The sequence below is a fragment of the Nicotiana sylvestris genome, chromosome 2, assembly GCF_000393655.2.
Source record: "Nicotiana sylvestris chromosome 2, ASM39365v2, whole genome shotgun sequence".
NCBI classification, from domain to species: Eukaryota; Viridiplantae; Streptophyta; class Magnoliopsida; order Solanales; family Solanaceae; genus Nicotiana; species Nicotiana sylvestris.
The window spans coordinates 117,616,341-117,634,616 of record NC_091058.1 but is presented as its reverse complement, the minus strand read 5'-3'; the positions used below and the strand labels follow the sequence as shown (position 1 = coordinate 117,634,616).

At 34.0% G+C, this 18,276-nt stretch overlaps 3 protein-coding genes across 3 annotated transcripts; 2 read left to right on the top strand and 1 right to left on the bottom strand.

Annotated features, from left to right (window-relative positions):
• Positions 1-3,210: 3,210 nt before the first annotated feature.
• LOC104240894 (probable metal-nicotianamine transporter YSL7) lies at positions 3,211-10,026 on the top strand. The gene is made up of 6 exons (XM_009795793.2): positions 3,211-3,994; positions 7,422-7,585; positions 7,891-7,988; positions 8,082-8,216; positions 8,428-8,617; positions 8,718-10,026. Exons 1-6 carry the CDS (start codon positions 3,628-3,630, stop codon positions 9,822-9,824), a joined length of 2,061 nt encoding a protein of 686 aa, XP_009794095.1. The 5' UTR covers positions 3,211-3,627; the 3' UTR covers positions 9,825-10,026.
• A 356-nt stretch (positions 10,027-10,382) lies between these two features.
• Positions 10,383-11,148, top strand: LOC104240892 (uncharacterized). Its single transcript, XM_009795790.2, has one exon. It carries the CDS (start codon positions 10,682-10,684, stop codon positions 10,880-10,882), a length of 201 nt encoding a protein of 66 aa, XP_009794092.1. The 5' UTR covers positions 10,383-10,681; the 3' UTR covers positions 10,883-11,148.
• Positions 11,149-11,214: 66 nt separating this feature from the next.
• On the bottom strand, positions 11,215-14,241 carry LOC104240893 (ATP-dependent zinc metalloprotease FTSH 6, chloroplastic). Its single transcript, XM_009795792.2, has 5 exons — positions 13,600-14,241; positions 12,551-13,091; positions 12,145-12,458; positions 11,657-11,897; positions 11,215-11,556 (listed from the first exon to the last, which is right to left on the bottom strand). Exons 1-5 carry the CDS (start codon positions 14,184-14,186, stop codon positions 11,215-11,217), a joined length of 2,025 nt encoding a protein of 674 aa, XP_009794094.1. The 5' UTR covers positions 14,187-14,241.
• Positions 14,242-18,276: the final 4,035 nt, after the last annotated feature.

The following is an 18,276-nucleotide window of genomic DNA, read 5'->3' as shown; positions in this document are numbered from 1 at the left end:
ATAGCATATAAGTCATCAACATCTTCGTGTTTTTCAAGCATGTTTGCTTGACCCTTCTTCTTGTCTTTCTTTGGAGCACGACAATCTGTAGATTGTGTCCAGCTTTTCCACAGTTGTAGCAATTTTCGTTGAACCGCTTCTTGCTTGGGTTGCTTTTCAGTCCAGAAGCATGCTTCTTCTTTCTCTTATTTTGAGGAGTATCCTCAACAATGTTTGCTCCCATTATTGTTGAGTTTCCACGGCCTCTCTTTTTAGCAGCTTTATTGTCCTCTTCTATTCTCAACCGAACAATGAGATCTTCAAGCGGCATCTCCTTGCATTCGTGTTTCAAGTAGTTTTTGAAGTCCTTCCACAAAGGATGCAACTTCTCAATCATCACTACAACTTAGAATGTTTCATTGATGACAAGACCTTCAGCAAAAATTCTGTTATTAAAAATACTAAAATTACTACTTTCAACATCAATATTAATTCGACTTATACCTTCAGCAAGGAGATCGTGAATAATCACTTGCAATTCTTGGACTTGGGTAATAACAGACTTGCTATCTACCATTTTGTAGTCCAAAATTTAGCGGCAACGAATTTCTTTAACCCAGCATCTTCAGTTTTGTATTTCCTTTCAAGCGCAATCCATAGTTCTTTTGACGTCTCCACATTACTGTAGATGTTATACAGATCGCCCTCCCGTCCGCTAAGAATATAATTCTTGCACAGAAAATCAGAATGCTTCCATGCCTCAATCACGAGAAAGCGTTCATTCTCTGGAGTTTCATCAGGCAGAACAGGAACATCTTCCTTAATGAACTTCTATAGACTTAAAGTAGTTAAGTAGAAGAACATCTTCTGCTGCCACTACTTAAAATCAATCCCGGAATTTTTTTTTTTGGTTTTTCCGCAGGTGCCAATGCCGGTGTTGTTCGGCTTGTCGCTACATTGACAGTCACCATAGGAACAGTCTGGTTCTCGTTGTCATTCGTCATTTCTGTAAAAGAATGACACTAACACACATTAAAATCATGTAGATTACTATTGCTTTCTTAGTAATTAAAATAATGCAGAAGAAAAGAGGAGAAGTCAGAAATTCGTATGAAAAATTTGAGAGAATGGACTGCAATTTATAGCCCCAACCTGTTGAGTTCAAATGAAGAGTTGTAACTCTTCAGAGGTCAGTTACTTAAAAGGGCCATAACGTAAATGATCATTTACGCAAATTAAAATGGGCAGAGGAAATGTTTTCCGCTACAAAAAAACGGACGGGCAGAGTCAATGAAACGGATACTTTGGATTATTAATTTTCCGTTACAAACACAAATAAATTTGGTCTAAAAAATTAATCAATCAATCGTTTGACCGAAGCCGAAGCCAAGCGAGCGACGACAACGCGAGGTTTGCCTTCTTCTTAACTCTTTAAGAGCTACAAGAAGAGCAATTGTATATATAGCCATAAAAAACCTTTTCCTCTTCCAATATGGGACAATGTCCATGGTCAAGGAAGAAAACTTTAAAAATTTCATTTTCCCTCCATTTTTAATTCACCCTCTTTTAAGCCTATTTTAGCTTAAAACCTCAACACAATTTAGATACTCGTTTATCTGATTTGATTCTGAAAATTTATGTTGTAAAAAAATTATTCAGCCACCGTGTGGCCAACTGCCATAAACTTTATATTTACTTTATAATGTTAATTAGACTTCAAAGTTTAAATGGTTTAAACTTAAGAAGCAGCATTTCACGTGCTTTAACGTGATTCAGTGAAAGTAGAGCATCTATGTTTGACCGAGTGTCGTAATCATGGATCAACAAATATTTTCACATAGCCGAAGCAAGAAAAATAACCAGATTTGTATATAAGAAAACAGCTCACACAATCTATAGTAATATTTCTATCATCTTCTTTTTCTTAGACTAATATATTTACGAACTCAAAAGAAATGTCCCACTCCGTGGAATGAGCCAAATTCATGTTACACGCATATGACATGATTGTATATATCTTCCAATGTCTTATGTTTCACTTCACAATGCCCAATTTTAGGATCTAAGTCAACTTTATTCATACGGCACCATCGAATTTTTTTTATGTCAAGAGTGTGGGATCAACTTGCTCAGCTTTGACTATTTCATCAAGAATATGCTAACGCACGCTACCCATAAAAATTTAGGTAGAATGAAAAGAAATCACTTTTATATTTGTATTTTTTATTTCTGTTGAGATTTACACCATACCAATGAATTTCTTACCCAAGAAAAAGTAATGGGAGGATTCTTAAAGGCATGAAACGCTACGTATAAAAGTTAACTATAGACTTACTCAGGATGCTGCATACCCATTTTCTATATTAAGTTTGCCATGAATCTCCAAAGTTGACTTCAAGTGCTGTTGCTACTTAGTGTTATAAGTTTTTTTTTTTAATAAAAAATCTCACATGCGCATATGCGTGGTCTATGTTGAAACTTATGGTTGCGATTACACTTTGGTCAAAATACTAAATCCGTCAATGGGACTCCTTTACTTTTAGTTTTGGTATTTATCAAACAAACCATTATACTTATTATTTATTAATCAATCCCTAAAAAAGAAAAAGAAAAAAGATCATACTCGCAAGAACGTATTTCTTGTAAAGAACTTTGTATTTTGTTAAATGGAGCATGCAGGAATCTGGTATAGACATGATTAATAAGTATTTAATTTAGATCCACGGATAGTATAAATGAAATTTAACTAACACAACAAATACAATTTATTTGTCTTATTTCAAGTTAGTATTTTCATCTATTATACATTAAGTGGGCATTTGGACATAAGAATTGTAATATCCCGGAAAAAAGTAAAAAAAAAAAAACAATTCAAGTGAAAATAATATTTAAAAATTAGAGTTGTGTTTGAACATGAGTATAATTTTGGGTTGTTTTTGAATTTTTATGAATGATCTGAATGAAAATTTTGAAAAATAACTTTTTGTAGTTTTTCAAATTTTCGAAAAATTCCAAAATTCATCTTCAAATAAAAATTAAAAATTTTATGACCAAACACTAATTAAAAAAAAACTTCCAAAACAAAGTGAAAAAATTTTCATGGCCAAACGGGCAAATAAAAAATTACTCCAATGTTTGCATGTTTTTTTGTTAGAGTACATAAATAATTGCAACCAATTAGTCGACCAACCAATGTGCAATGCCGTTTTATAGACTGTATTCACTACTCACTGTACCATTTCCAGCTTCGGAGTCTTGAGTCATCACAGAATCCCCAAGTTTTTGCTGACTTTATTTTCAGAAAGATTCATTGTTCCTTCTTTTTCTACCCAATAAAGCGTCCAAATCGGAACTCCCATTTAAGCACTTAGAATTGATTATATATCACACCGAGGCCAACTCACCATCTGATAAGAACTACCATATCCCCCCTTTGATTTTGACAAATCCCATAGTATCCTTTTTCTGATAAACTTCCTCAATATAAACCTCAAGAAAACAAAGGAAAAAAAGGTTCCTTTTTCATTTGAAACTTCCTATTATGACCTATTTCTCATCAACTTTTTCACTATATAGTTTAATACCCATCTCAACTTCAATAAAACAAAGAAAAACAGAGTCGTAGAAACCCAAAAAAGGTTTCTTTGTATGGCTATGGATAGATCCAACATAAAGAAAAATGATGACACCCAAATAGAAGGAGAAGCTTTGGACTCTGTAGAAAGGATATTTGAGTCCAAAGAAGTACCTTCATGGCAAAGCCAGTTAACTTTGAGGGCATTTGTTGTCAGTTTCATATTGGGAGTTCTTTTCACTTTCATTGTCATGAAGCTGAATCTCACCACTGGTATTATCCCTTCCCTCAATGTTTCTGCTGGGCTTTTGGGGTTCTTTTTTGTCAAGACTTGGACTAGTCTTCTTGAGAAATCTGGGTTTCTCAAGCAACCTTTCACTCGCCAAGAAAACACTGTCATTCAGACCTGTGTCGTCGCTACTTCCGGCATTGCCTTTAGCGGTAAGTTTATTCTCTGTTAGGCTTTTTACCAAACAGTTAAGCTGCAAACTTTTGAATAATTAGTGTTTTTCAACAAATTTTTCATGCATTTGTTGCAATTTAATTTTTCCATATTTAAGGTCTTGTGAGTATCTCGGCTTGCAGAAATGACCCAAAAGCCAGAAGTGGTAGGGGTTAAAGGAGAATTAGGTTAAAGTTAAAGTGTAATTTTTGTATATAATATCGCAGTTTGTTAAGAAACTTGGATAAGCCAGAAGTTAGTAAAAGTAGATTAGTAAGCATGCATGTTGAATCATTAAATTGGGCCATGGGATATTTCTCATGGGCCCTTTTTGGTCTCAAGCCTTGGTGGGTTGAGTAGGGTCCACGTTGAATATAATAGCAGCTTGACCATGCACGGGTGAAAGGTTGTATGGGCCCTTTGGAAGTGGTGGTCCCATCTAATTAGGCTCAAAGGTTTGTGAATTTCTAGAATAGCCACAAATGCTACTCCACCAAAAAGTGATGTATAGTTCTATGGTGTTTAGCATCTTAGGAGTTATCTTCCTAATAACATACGTAACAAATATATAGAGCCAAAAGTGCTTGGTTTTTTTATGTGGCTAAAAGTGGTTTTTTTTCAAAGTCAAGGTGTTTGATCAAGCTTTTAGATAGGGGTGTATAAAGGAAACCGACAAACCGCACCAAACCGATAATCCGAGTCAAACCGAGGAAAAAAACCCGACTATGGTTTGGTGTCAGAAAAAAAAATCCGACCATAATTGGTTTGACTTGGTTTTAACTAAAAAAAGTCAAACCGAAACCAAACCAACTAGACATTACATGTAGACAAGTTTTAAAAATATTTTAATACATAAAAATAATTATTGTAATGTAATTTATAAATATAATTTAAACTCTTTAATAGTTCTCTCTTTTAATATATTATTTCAAGCTTGAACTTAGAACTTTTGAATGATCAAATATGTTTTATAACCCATAAAAGTTAGTAACTCAAATAAAACCCAAAGCAAAATCAAATCAACACTAATGTAACAAAAAAAATTCAGTTCTATACTAGAAATGACAATAGTATTGGATATTTATTTTTTTAGTTTCACATTGATTTAGATAGTGAAAATGCATAACTCACTTTTAATATTATTTAGTCATGTAATTAATAATTAGTATTTATTAGTTGTACTTATTTTAACATGACTTAGTACTTTTAGATTATGTTTATTTTTATTATGACTTATTAATTAGCAATATTTATCTTATGCGGTTTGTTGAGTATTTTAGTATAATTATGACTTATCTCATATTATTTTATTGGGTAGCATCTTATATAGTTTTATCTTACTAGGACCTAAGAAATATAAGAGCGCAAATTATTAATTTTATGCTATGAAGATTTTGTCAGAAAAAAATCCGAAAAACCCGAGAAAACCGAAAAACTCGAGAAAACCCGTGATTGAAAAACCCGACTTTTGTTGGTTTGGTTTGTAAATTTAAAAATTCGAGACAATTGGTTTGGTTTGGTAATTGAAAAATCCGAACCAACCCGACCTATGTACACCCCTACTTTTAGAATAACAAAAATTGCTTTCGAGTAGAAATAAAAGTAGCTTTTGAGAAACAGAAAAAAGTTGTTTCCTCCCAAAAATACTTTTGAGAAAAATATATTTAAAGGTACTTTTTAAAAGCTTGACTAAATATTAATTATTGCTCAAAAGTGATTTTTAAATTAATTAGCCAAACACAAACTATTTCTCACCAAAAATACTTTTTAAAAAAGAAACGAATGTTAGAAGCTTGGCCAAACAGGCTAGTAGTAATCAGTTATCTAAATAACCAAAGTTAGTGGTTAGAACATGTTGAGAATGAGAAGTACTGTATATGACACTATTTCAAAAACTTAATTTTGCACATGAATAATGAATATGAAAAAAAGTATTAATAAGAAAGACCTAATAGTGAGACTAAAAGTCTAAAACATGTCAAATTCCAGTTGCTATCATTAAATAACAACTTAAATCCTACTAAGCTTCTTGATGGAATGGTTGATGAATTCGCCATCACTCAACAACATGTGTTCCAGTCTTCTTAAAGGAACACCACTTTCCTGTATTATTAGTCGCTTTCTTAATAAGAGTTACATGACCATGAGAATTGTTTTTTATATAGTTCAAGGTGTTTTTCTATGAGAATGGAATGCGAACTCACGATTAACTGAAAGTCCATCCACTTATCCAGGAAAAATGGTGTGTCATTTACTTGACTGACTTCTAGTGGTAGGCTGACTTCACTCTTACGTAAATTGGAGAAATTGTAGGGTTTATTGAATTTAACTTATATGCACTTAACAGTATTATTTAATATGTCATAGCAAGTTTTGTACCTTATTTTTATGTTATTGGTTCCACTAATTATGTGTCATGACAATTAGTGAATTTTCTTGTTACTGTCCCTAAGTGATCAATAGCATAGAAAATAAGGGAGGCAACTATACCATAGAAGTTAAACTCTACTTTATTGAATGTCATCTGTTTGTTATCTAATTTTGAAAGCTGCTCCTATCATTTTCCACAAGTCCACTATACAAAATCCGCAGTAGCAACTACAACATAATCACTTTCTTAGTGTATTCAGACTTCATTATTCCTTTTCCCATTTTGAGACTATCTAACATGGAAAAATATTATGTATTCGGTATTTGCACCGAATTAATAAATTTATGACATGTCAACGTGCCACGTATATCATGTTTGGCTGACTTCTTGGTCAAGATGGTTTTCTAGAGTTCATTGAATTTGCTTTCGAGTAAACTTGAGTTTATTGCGGTGTATTTGGCAAACGAATTGTTGTAGATGATAACATATACTGCTAACAAATTGAAAAGCTATTTGAAGAGTTGATTAGGGAGAAGATATTAGTCTAGGATGTAACAGACCACAATCTAAGTTTTATAGAATCTAGTCGACTATTTTCTCAGTGGGATGCTTAATATAGTAGTATAAGAAATCTGCTAGCTCTTTTTTTGGGAGTTTAATCAAGACAAAAAATTTTGCAGCTTTGTTTGGCTATTTCAATTAAAAATGGAATGTAATGCAAACTGAGGTCCTCTAATCTTCCTTTTTGTTTAAGTCAACTGAAGCATCAAATGAACTGGAATGAGTGTGACTGTTAACTATACCTGAGTGCTAACTTTGCCAATATTGAGCCTTGTTCTTCCACACAACTTTTTTATAATGGAATTTCCCTAGATAAATCCTGCATTATCTCGCAACACTAGCTCATTGAGTTAGCAGCAGCCGTTTATTTTTCCTCCATGCCTTTGTTTGAAAAGATATGTAAATGTTTCCTGTTTTTCTTCTTAAGAATGATAGGGGCGTCTCAAATTCAATGACTCTTACTCAATATTGTTTATGTTACTTTGGATGAGCAGGAGGTTTTGGAAGCTATCTGTTTGGCATGAGTGAAGTTGTTGCCAAACAGGCAGTTGAAGCTAATAATGAAGCTAATATTAAGAACCCCTCTTTGGGATGGATGATAGGGTTTCTTTTTGTTGTTAGCTTTCTTGGGCTTTTCTCAGTGGTTCCACTTCGTAAGGTATATTCCTATCTCAGGATATGTGTAGGGCATATGTATAACAAATTTTCTTGCAAAAGATAAAAGCTGTTCTCAATATTTTGTTTCTGGAGTTATCAGTTTTACTTTTTTCCTCTACACGTTTTTTTTTGGGTTATGACACTTCTCTAGGGCGTAATCAACCTTAATATTTGTTAAACACAGACCGAGACACTAGAGCTTTATGCCATACATAGTACTTGGAATGACATGTTAACACTTGATTTAGTCATCCTTATTTTATTCTTCTAGACTGTATCTTGATAATGCAAAAAACTATGTTTCAGATTATGATCATAGACTTCAAACTGACTTATCCAAGTGGCACTGCAACTGCTCACCTTATCAACAGTTTCCACACCCCACAAGGAGCTAAACTAGCAAAGTAAGAATATTTCACATTTTAGTAAATTCTATCAGCATTAATACAGATGGTATGATTACAATTTTATTGTTTCTTTCTAATCGATCACTACAGGAAACAAGTAAAAGCTCTGGGAAAGTTCTTCACCTTCAGCTTCCTATGGGGTTTCTTCCAATGGTTTTTCACTGCTGGGGATGACTGTGGATTTGCAAGCTTTCCCACGTTTGGTCTTAAAGCCTACGAGAACAGGTAGGTTCTAATTCCAAATTACCTGCATGATAAAGGTTCAATTTCAGTCATCTTTCTCGCAACCGAAAGAGATGAGTTGATATTCATTAAAACTATTTACAAAATTAGCTTTTTAATATAGTTTGAGGTGTCGGGTTCAATAACATCTCAATATCTCCTTTCAACTTTTGTTTACTTTTATTTGACATTTTAATTGTTTCCAATCAACCAGGTTCTACTTTGACTTCTCAGCAACATATGTTGGTGTAGGGATGATATGTCCTTATCTAATTAACATCTCTTTGCTACTCGGATCTATCCTTTCTTGGGGTATAATGTGGCCTCTGATTCAGGACAGAAAGGGTCATTGGTACCCTGCAGATGAGAGTCCTGCCAGCTTTCACGGCTTGCAGGGCTATAAGGTAGTCTCCTCCCTTTTCTTTTAGACCAGAAATAAGGACCAAAATGAGGCAAAATTTTCAATTCTTAAGATATCTTTTCCATAATTCTCTTCTATTGCAGGTCTTCATAGCAATAGCCATGATCCTTGGTGATGGTCTCTACAATTTCTGTAAGGTACTTGGACGAACATTATATGGTTTGTATATGCAATTTCGCGATAAAAATGAAGGTGCAGTCCTACCAGTTGGCGCTCGTCCATCTCCTCAGGAGCCTTCCATATCTTTTGATGACCAGCGTCGAACAGAGCTTTTCCTCAAGGATCAAATCCCGACATGGGTGGCCATAGTCGGTTATGTTGGCATTGCGATCATCTCCATTATAACACTTCCACACATTTTCCATCAGCTTAAGTGGTACCACATTGTAGTGATTTATATATTCGCACCAGTACTAGCCTTCTGCAATGCTTATGGTTGTGGTCTCACTGACTGGTCATTGGCATCCACCTATGGGAAGCTGGCAATATTCACAATTGGTGCATGGGCCGGGGCTGCTCACGGAGGGGTTCTTGCTGGACTTGCTGCTTGTGGTGTCATGATGAACATTGTTTCCACTGCATCCGACCTATCACAGGACTTCAAGACTGGTTATATGACATTAGCTTCCCCTCGGTCCATGTTCATAAGCCAGATTATTGGCACAGCAATGGGTTGTGTCATCTCCCCATGTGTATTTTGGCTCTTCCTTAAGGCATTCCACAGCTTAGGTACCCCAGGTTCAGCATATCCTGCCCCTTACGCACTGGTGTTTCGTAGCATGTCTATCATAGGAGTTGAAGGTTTCTCAGCTCTGCCAAAGCACTGCCTCACCCTTTGCTATATATTCTTTGTTGGAGCTATCGTCATCAATGGCATCAGAGATCTCGTGGGAAAGAACAAGGCAAAGTACATTCCTCTCCCGATGGCGATGGCCATTCCCTTCTATCTTGGCTCCTACTTTGCTATTGATATGTGTCTCGGGAGCTTGATATTGTTCGTTTGGTCAAAGATTAACAAGGCCAAGGCTGATGCATTTGGACCTGCCGTGGCTTCTGGACTGATTTGTGGTGATGGGGTCTGGACTTTACCCAGTTCAATACTAGCTTTGTCAGGAGTGAAACCACCCATTTGCATGAAGTTTCTGTCTAAGAAAGATAACACCAGGGTCGATAGTTTCTTAAATTCTTGAACTCCCTTCTTCTTGTAGGTGTTTTATCGTTCTCTATTATTTCTGTTAGTATTGTCACATGTCCGCTTAAATCATTCGTGTACATATCGTGTGCTACAATTGTCATAAATCATCTCAGCTCAACTGAAACAGGATTGCTATGCTGAGTCAATGTCCCCCTTAAATATACAATTGTGTACAAAAAGCTTTTGTTTTTTCTTTTTTTTTGGGTGCATTGGCTAGCATATATCCAACTAGAGATCAATGTGAACAAAATATGTTGATCTCCATGTTAGAAGTCAAGTTCTAAAAGCTGAAAAGTAAGCATGGAAGAAAAAGAAAAGATAAAAAACCAGTTTTCCCTTATTTCTGTATCAACTTGTATTATTTGTTGTGTTGGAAAGAAAAGTATCTGGTTTCGTTATTGTTTAAAAGAGAAAAGGAAAAGAAAGTTTTATCCAGAAGCATAAATAAAAGCTTGAAGACGTCAACACGTTTTGTACTTAAGTCCTTTTATTCGAGATATAACTAGCATTTTCTAGATTCTCATATCTTTGAATATAAATCTCCTTTTTTCTTGACCCAACAACCCCACCATTGTGACTATTCTGTTCTGCCATATCTTGATTATTCCTAGTGATCTAAGCTCTTTATTGCCAACCTGCAAGTTTTGCTGTAAATCTTGTATATACACAACTTAAATACATGCTGTTGGAGCTGGTGTTAAGGCGGTGCTGGCATCAGACTTTCCCTCCTATGGATCTTCGTTAACTGTTTAGATTGTACTCACTGTTCGGTTACCTCCCGCGTCAGATTGGGTAATTTGCGGTCCTGCTGCCTTTTTCATAGAGAAAGGAAGCTATAAAAAGAAGTTTGAGATGTGTTTGGTGTTTGTATGTGATGAAGATGAGAGGGTATTACAAAGACAGGCAGCTCCAGGGGCATGTCCTTACTGTGGAGGGTTGGTTCAAGCCTTGGACATGGAGAGCCAGTGGAGATTCTGCTTTGTCCCTCTTTATTTCAAGACTAAGCGCAGATATTACTGTACCCTTTGCACCAGGCGTCTCATCATCCAATAATTTTCCCTATCATATGATTATAGCCTTCTTTTTTTTAAAATCTTGTTTCGTTGAACTTCCAAGAAAATAAAGATGTATAATCCTTTGGCTTTTCAGGTATAAAGGGTGTGTACGGTATATGTTATCTAAGTTTTATAAGTTTGTTTTATGAAAGGATGAATCGGCTGGAAGTTGGTAGCTCAAAATTGTTCTGGTGCAACTGACCTGCTGTTCTTGCTATATGAAATTTAACCGATTATATTACATTGCTCAAGCTTTCTGCACTACACTACACATGTACAATCTGGTGAAAGTTGATAGTTTCTGCAGCTGTACATTGGAAGTAATTTTGCTTAGGCCTCAATCAGTTCTCTAATAGGTTTACTGTTTATGTTAGCTGATGGGATATTAGTGAATTCAGAGAGTATAGCTCTGAACTCATCTCCTGTAAGAGTCTCCTTTTCTAGCAGCACGTCCACTAATTTGTCGATTGCCTCCCTGTTGTTCCTTATGTGGTTCTTTGCAACTTCATATGCTCTCTCAATTATGTGCCTTACAGCTGCATCAATGTCTTCTGCTAGTTTCTCTGACATTTGATTCCTCGCCAGCATTCTCAGCACCAAGTCACCACTTTGTGTTGCAGGATCAGTTAACGCCCATGGTCCTATCTCAGACATCCCGAACATTGTCACCATCTGCTCAAGATATAAACATTAACAAGTTAATACTAGTATTCGACTATGTTCTTTTTTCCTTATTTGGTGTAACAAGAAGATGTGCCAAATAAGTAAGTACTTGTCTTGCTATTTGAGTTATTTGTTGCAAGTCTCCAGCTGCACCAGTAGTGATTTCTGCTTCACCAAAAATTATTTCCTCTGCTGCTCTACCTCCTAAGCCTCCAACTATTCTAGCAAAAAGTTGCTGCTTAGAGATCAAGGTCGGATCTTCACCAGGAATAAACCATGTAAGACCGCGAGCTTGCCCTCTTGGGATCAATGTAACTTTCTGTACTGCATCATGACCAGGAGTCAATGTCCTACAAGCGCAAGAACTCACTCTTTAGTACAGTGTCTTTTGATTACAAATAACAAACAAAAAGTCTGAATACTTTGACAGCTTCTTAAATTTGTCCGGTTTTTTCATCTAAACACTGCCTGACATATTGAACACTTGATGTTAGTTGAAAAAACAAATAAGTAGCAAATTACTCCCTTTTTTTGCTTCATGTAATATAATCTAGTATAAACGAAAACAATGAGGGGAAGAAATGATCGTTAACTTACGCGCAGACACCATGTCCAACTTCATGATATGCTACCAAAATCTTATTCTTTCCATCTGTCATCTTGGTTCCTTCCATTCCAGCAACAATTCTATCGATGGAATCATCAATCTCTTTCGAGGTAATCTTATCTTTTCCTCTTCTTCCAGCTAGAATGGCAGCTTCATTCATGAGGTTTGCAAGATCTGCACCACTGAATCCTGGTGTTCTCATTGCAATAACACTTAAAGATACATCTTTATCAAGCTTCTTATTGTTACTATGAACCTTCAATATTTCTTCCCTTCCTCTTATATCAGGCAGTCCAACACTTACCTAGTGTATCACAAAATGGATGTAACATCAATATCAGTGAAGTGATTCTGGAAACTGTATTGGAATTTTACAATCAAAAGCTCATTTCATACCTGCCTATCAAATCTTCCAGGTCGAAGCAAAGCTTGATCAAGAATTTCAGGCCTATTAGTAGCAGCAATGACAATGACTCCAGTGTTTCCAGTAAAACCATCCATTTCAGTGAGAAGTTGGTTAAGTGTCTGCTCTCTTTCATCATTTCCACCACCAATACCAGTTCCTCTTTGCCTCCCAACAGCATCAATCTCATCAATAAAGACTAAACAAGGTGAATTTTGCTTTGCCTTGTTGAATAAGTCCCTAACTCTAGAAGCTCCCACACCAACAAACATCTCAACGAACTCTGAACCAGAGAGAGATAAGAACGGAACCTCTGCTTCTCCGGCGATCGCCTTAGCTAGCAATGTCTTCCCTGTCCCTGGTGGCCCTACTAAGAGAACTCCCTTTGGTATCTTTGCCCCAACTGCAGCAAACTTTTCTGGGGTTTTCAAGAACTCAACAATCTCTTGAAAATCTTGCTTTGCATCATCTACTCCAGCCACATCATCAAATGTTACTCCTGTATTTGGTTCCATCTGGAATTTGGCTTTGCTCCTGCATTATTCACAAACAAGTACTACTAGTTATTATTAGTTGTTGAAGATCACTTCACCAGACATAATGTTCAATCTTGATCATGTTTATGGAATTTCTATTATAGCATACCGCTGGGTTTCTTAAAGAGATGGAGCAGCAAAAAAAATTAAAAGAATGATTGAAATTGTCTCTCCTAAGTTTTATTAACTATAAAGCGATTTAAATAGCCAACTTGAAAATAAAATACGCAGATTTATAAAATATTGAAAAATCTAAAATATAGCAACAACCTACAATATCTAACCGAAATTTAAGTTCAAACAAAGTAGACTACTCTTACTACTAAAAAATGGGCTTCCCGCTATGCACGGGGTCCGGGGAAGGGCCGAACCACAAAGAATCTCTTTTATGTAGTCTTACTCTGTATTTCTGCAAGAGGCCGTTTTCACGGCTCGAACCCATGAACTCCTGGTAGTATTATTATTTTAGTAAATCAGCAGTAACAGAAGCTATATTCAACACATACCTTCCTAATCCAAAAGGCAAGTTTGGCCCACCAGGGGTATTTGAAGAAGAGCTTCTCAACAGCAAAGAGCCAAGCAATATCAATGGAAAAGCTAAATTCCCAAGTAAATCAAGAAGTGGTCCTATGACATTCATTTCAGGGAGATGAGCAGCAAAATCTACATCCTTCTCTCTAAGTTTTCTCACCAATTCTGGTGGCAATCCTGGCAACTGAACTTTAACTCTCTGGACTTTGTTAAGAGCAGGATTGAATATCTCAGCAACAGCACTATTCTCAAAGAAATCAACTTTTTTCACAGCACCTTGATTCAAGTATTCCAAGAATCTTGAATATGACATTCTACTTGATGTTGCTTCAATTGGTGCTTCAGTTTCTGCTCTTGCTGGTTTAGCCAAAGTCCCTGCTACAAGGCTCAAACCACTAGTACCCAACAGCTTCCTCCTGTTTATTCTGGCGTCTGAATATGATTTTTGACATGGGGTTTCTTTATTGGAGATTTTAGGATTGTGAGTATCCTTAGAAAAATCTTGGGATTTGCATAGGGGAAATTGAGTGACAAACAAAGAAAGGGCAGGAGACATTTTCATTTTCTCAGCTCAGATTTATGTGTTTATGTATGTAGTGTGCACTTTGGGAAGTTAATGGCAGTTAGCTGCTTTTGGAGGGAAAGATGGTAAGAATGTTATAATAGAGTTAGTTTATATAGGCTTTGAAGATGTTTCTAGTACTACTTTATTTGGAATTTTGTTGTGATGCTTTTGTAGTACGTACTTGGTCATTCATGAAGTCTCTAGAGTAAATGACTTATGGCTATTTGGATATGATGTGATGGAAATTAGAAAGAAGTTCTAATAGCTCATGTTTATAATTAGCAGACATTATATAATAAAGTCTGGAGTTTAACCATATATACACTTGGAGAGATTGTGGGCTCTTGTTTGGACAAAATGTGGTAGGCAATTTTAGATTGACTATTCTTTTCAGTAGAAGTGACACCGGGTCATTCCGTTAGTAATCTATATTCGAAAATATGCTCAAAAATAAAAATGCTATAAAATCAGAATTATTTCGAGCTCACTAAATTCACAGTGTTCCCTTAAGGAACTTAATTCTCTCCTAGTACCCGAGGTTTAGGATTATTTCCTCCAAGGATAGAATGGATTATCCTCACTGGTATAACGGTACTTCAAACTCAGTGACAACAAACGCAAAGAACAGTAATAAATCATACTTACTGCTTTTTTTTTGTTGTTAAAACATTGCAGAAAGAAGAAGGAGAAATCAGAATTTTCGAAAGGAAAATTGTAAACTTTCGATCTTCGACTATTACAATGGACTTGATTTGATGAATGAATTGCTGATTTAATTAGCTTTTCTGGTTAAGACTAGATGATGTACCCGTGCGTTGTGCGATGCACGGGCCCAATTATTGCTTTTTTTTTTGGAATTTTTACATTCCTGTGACACATAAGAAACCTTATTACCCTCAATGTTTAAGGTTTGACTTAATTACACTTAGTATACCAAATTACCAATTCTATACCATAATTAATTAAATGAATCTGCACATTTCTCTCTCCTAACCCCTCAGTCTCACCCACGTTTTACCCATACCCACGTTCTTTTTACTATTTTTCATCTTCTGAAATCAAATTCTCCCTCTAAATTCACAGAAAATTGAAGAAATCTTTCAACAAAGTTGGTTCCCCATTTTACTCCAGTTGAAGTTCATCAATGAAGAACAACAAAGTTCATCAAAATTGAAGTCAAATCTTCAAAGTTCATACACACATTTACCTTCAGCTTCAAATTTTCTCAATGAAGAAGAACAAACCTTCAAAGAGACAAGAGAGCAGCAATTCCACCATTGACAGCCATTAAAAAGCTTTGAAGCTTTGAATTCAAATTTGGGTTTTCAAAAATCATTATTTGTTTTGATTGGGTGTTGTAATAAATAATTGGGAATATGTTTTGGAGTTTATATCTCAATTTTGAGGGGTTTTGGTGAAGATTTAGACTTGATTTTGGCTGAATTTCAGATTGAAACTCGAAGAAGAAGAAGAAGAAGAATAAGACATATTGCAGAAATTGTAGATAAATTGTAGAAAATTGTAGATAAATTGTAGACTGTTTTTTGCAGAAGATTTGTAGAAGTTTTAGTCGTTTTTGATTTGTGAAAACAGAAAACAAAGCATCTACAATCAGAATACAAATAATCTACAATTTATCTACAAAATATCTACAAACTGGGTGCATTGAATTTTAATATCCCAATCCCCATTCAATTGTAGCTTAATTGGATTTTCGACATAATTGCATTTTTTGTAGAAGATTTTGTAGGAGTTTTAGTCGTTTTGGATTTGTGAAAACAGAAAACAAAGCATCTACAATCAGAATACAAATAATCTACAATTTATCTACAAAATATCTACAAACTGGGTACATTGAATTTTAATATCCCAATTCCCATTCGATTGTAGCATAATTGGCATTTTCGACGTAATTGTGTTTTTTTGCAGAAGATTTGTAGAAGTTTTAGTCGTTTTTTATTTGTGAAAACAGAAAACAAAGCATCTACAATCAGAATACAAATAATCTACAATTTATCTACAAAATATCTACAAACTAGATACATTGAATTTTTATATCCCAATTCCCATCCAATTGTAGCATAATTGTAATTTTTTACATAATTGCGTTTTTTCAGAAGATTTGTAGGAGTTTTAGCCGTTTTTTATTTGTGAAAACAGAAAATAAAGCATTTACAATCAGAATACAAATAATCTACAATTTCTGCAATATGTCTTCTTCTTCTTCTTCTTCTTCTTCTTCTTCTTCTTCTTCGTCGAGTTTTAATCTGAAATTCAGTCAAAACCAAGTCTAATCTTTACCAAAACCCCTCAAAATTGAGATATAAACTCCAAACCATATTCCCGATTATTTTCAACAACACCCAATCCATAAAAATAATAATTTTTGAAAACTCAAATTTGAATTCAAAGCTTTCAAGCTTTTTAATGGCTATCAATGGTGGAAAATATCTGGAAGAATATTTACTTCCATAATTGTAGCGCGCCTAAATAGGAATATCTGGAAGAATATGATTTGATCTGATTTACGCCAAATCTTTTTAGAATATTCTGTTCCTCAATTTTAGCTCGACAAATTAGGAATATTCAGCTACTATTAATTAGTATTTAATGATTGGTATATAACTGTAGAAAAAATGTGGACAGGGCAGGTAAATAAGAAACTATGCACATTTTTGGTAATAAGGTTTCATATATGGTATAGGAATGAAAAAATCTCTTTTTTTTCTCTCCTTGTTTTCTTTTAATATTTTTTGGTATATTATTAATTACACACTTTGTATGCCTTTGGGAAAAGAAGAAAGAAAATAGATTTTTGTGTAATAACGTATAGAACCATAATTACCTGTCGAAGTCAGACACTTTATTATACAAGATTATACAATACTTTAAATACAATTTAGAGTGTCTCTACATAGGTTCTACACTTTTTTATTTTTAAAAAAAGTTCTGCATCACCAAACTTAAAATTGACAATAAAATAATGATTAAAAGTCAGTTGAAAAATAAGTTATGATGTATTTTCTCATTGTTTAAATTGAAAAATATATAGTTTTACTCTTTTAGTATTTTCAGTTGTGTTAATATATTACTTTTTCCTTTTATACTAATCAAAATTTTAATAATAAAATATATTAATTTTATTCCCAAATAGTTGAAGAAAAGGTGTTATTTTGGTTCTTTGACATAGTAATCGATTTTTAATTATTAAGAATTTTTAACTAGAAAATTTATATTTTTATTATAGTTTAATGACATATTTAAATAATTTATTAAAAATAAATTATTTTTTCGATCCCACTAAATACTAATTCAATTGACCTTAATTGAAGCATTATAGTTTATTCTAGTTTCTTTGTATTTGATTGACATACTATTTAGGGAGTGTAATACAACTTTCTTCACTATAATTATTTGTTGAGCCTTTTTAAAATTAGTTAATTGTATATTTATGTATTTTGAAATTTATATAATATAAAATTCTTATTGAATAGAGGAAGTACCCAACTAACTTCGATCATAGAGGGAGAAATATAATCATGCATAATGATATTTCTCATGCTTCTTAATATATAATAATTTTTAAAAGAAAAAAAATCCCAAATTAATTGTCTTAATTTTTAATTTAAATTGTTCTCAGACATGTTTTAGAGAGTGAATCCTTATTATACAATTTGAACATCAATATTCTATAATAAAAAAGGGACTTGAAATTATATTTTATTCCTAAGTATTTTTTTTTCCTAATTTTATAAACTATTCCAATTGAAATTACAATTTAATGAACACTTGTATAAAATGGTATCAATTATAATAATATAAGAACATCTGAATATAAATCTACATAAATTATCGCCAATTTTTTATTTATTAAAAGATCTTCTTTACCTGAAATAGTCCATAAATACACAAATGAAATAATGTTTCTTAAGGAGATAAAACAATTGTTATATATAAATGTATGTTACTATAGCTTTAATCAAATGAACGTTTGAATTATAAAATTACCAAAAAGATTATTTTTTTTAGTTAAAGGTACTTATTGAAAAAATATTAAGGGGTCGTTTGATAGGGTATATAAGAATAA

Coding starts and splice junctions, on each gene's coding strand:
- LOC104240894 (XM_009795793.2), top strand. CDS start 3,628: ATGGCTATGGATAGATCCAACATAAAGAAAAATGATGACACCCAAATA. Junction 7,989..8,081: donor CAAGGAGCTAAACTAGCAAA/GTAAGAATATTT, acceptor CGATCACTACAG/GAAACAAGTAAAAGCTCTGG. Junction 8,618..8,717: donor ACGGCTTGCAGGGCTATAAG/GTAGTCTCCTCC, acceptor CTTCTATTGCAG/GTCTTCATAGCAATAGCCAT.
- LOC104240892 (XM_009795790.2), top strand. CDS start 10,682: ATGTGTTTGGTGTTTGTATGTGATGAAGATGAGAGGGTATTACAAAGA.
- LOC104240893 (XM_009795792.2), bottom strand. CDS start 14,186: ATGAAAATGTCTCCTGCCCTTTCTTTGTTTGTCACTCAATTTCCCCTA. Junction 13,092..13,599: donor TTGCCTTTTGGATTAGGAAG/GTATGTGTTGAA, acceptor TGAATAATGCAG/GAGCAAAGCCAAATTCCAGA. Junction 11,898..12,144: donor GTTGGACATGGTGTCTGCGC/GTAAGTTAACGA, acceptor TTGCGCTTGTAG/GACATTGACTCCTGGTCATG.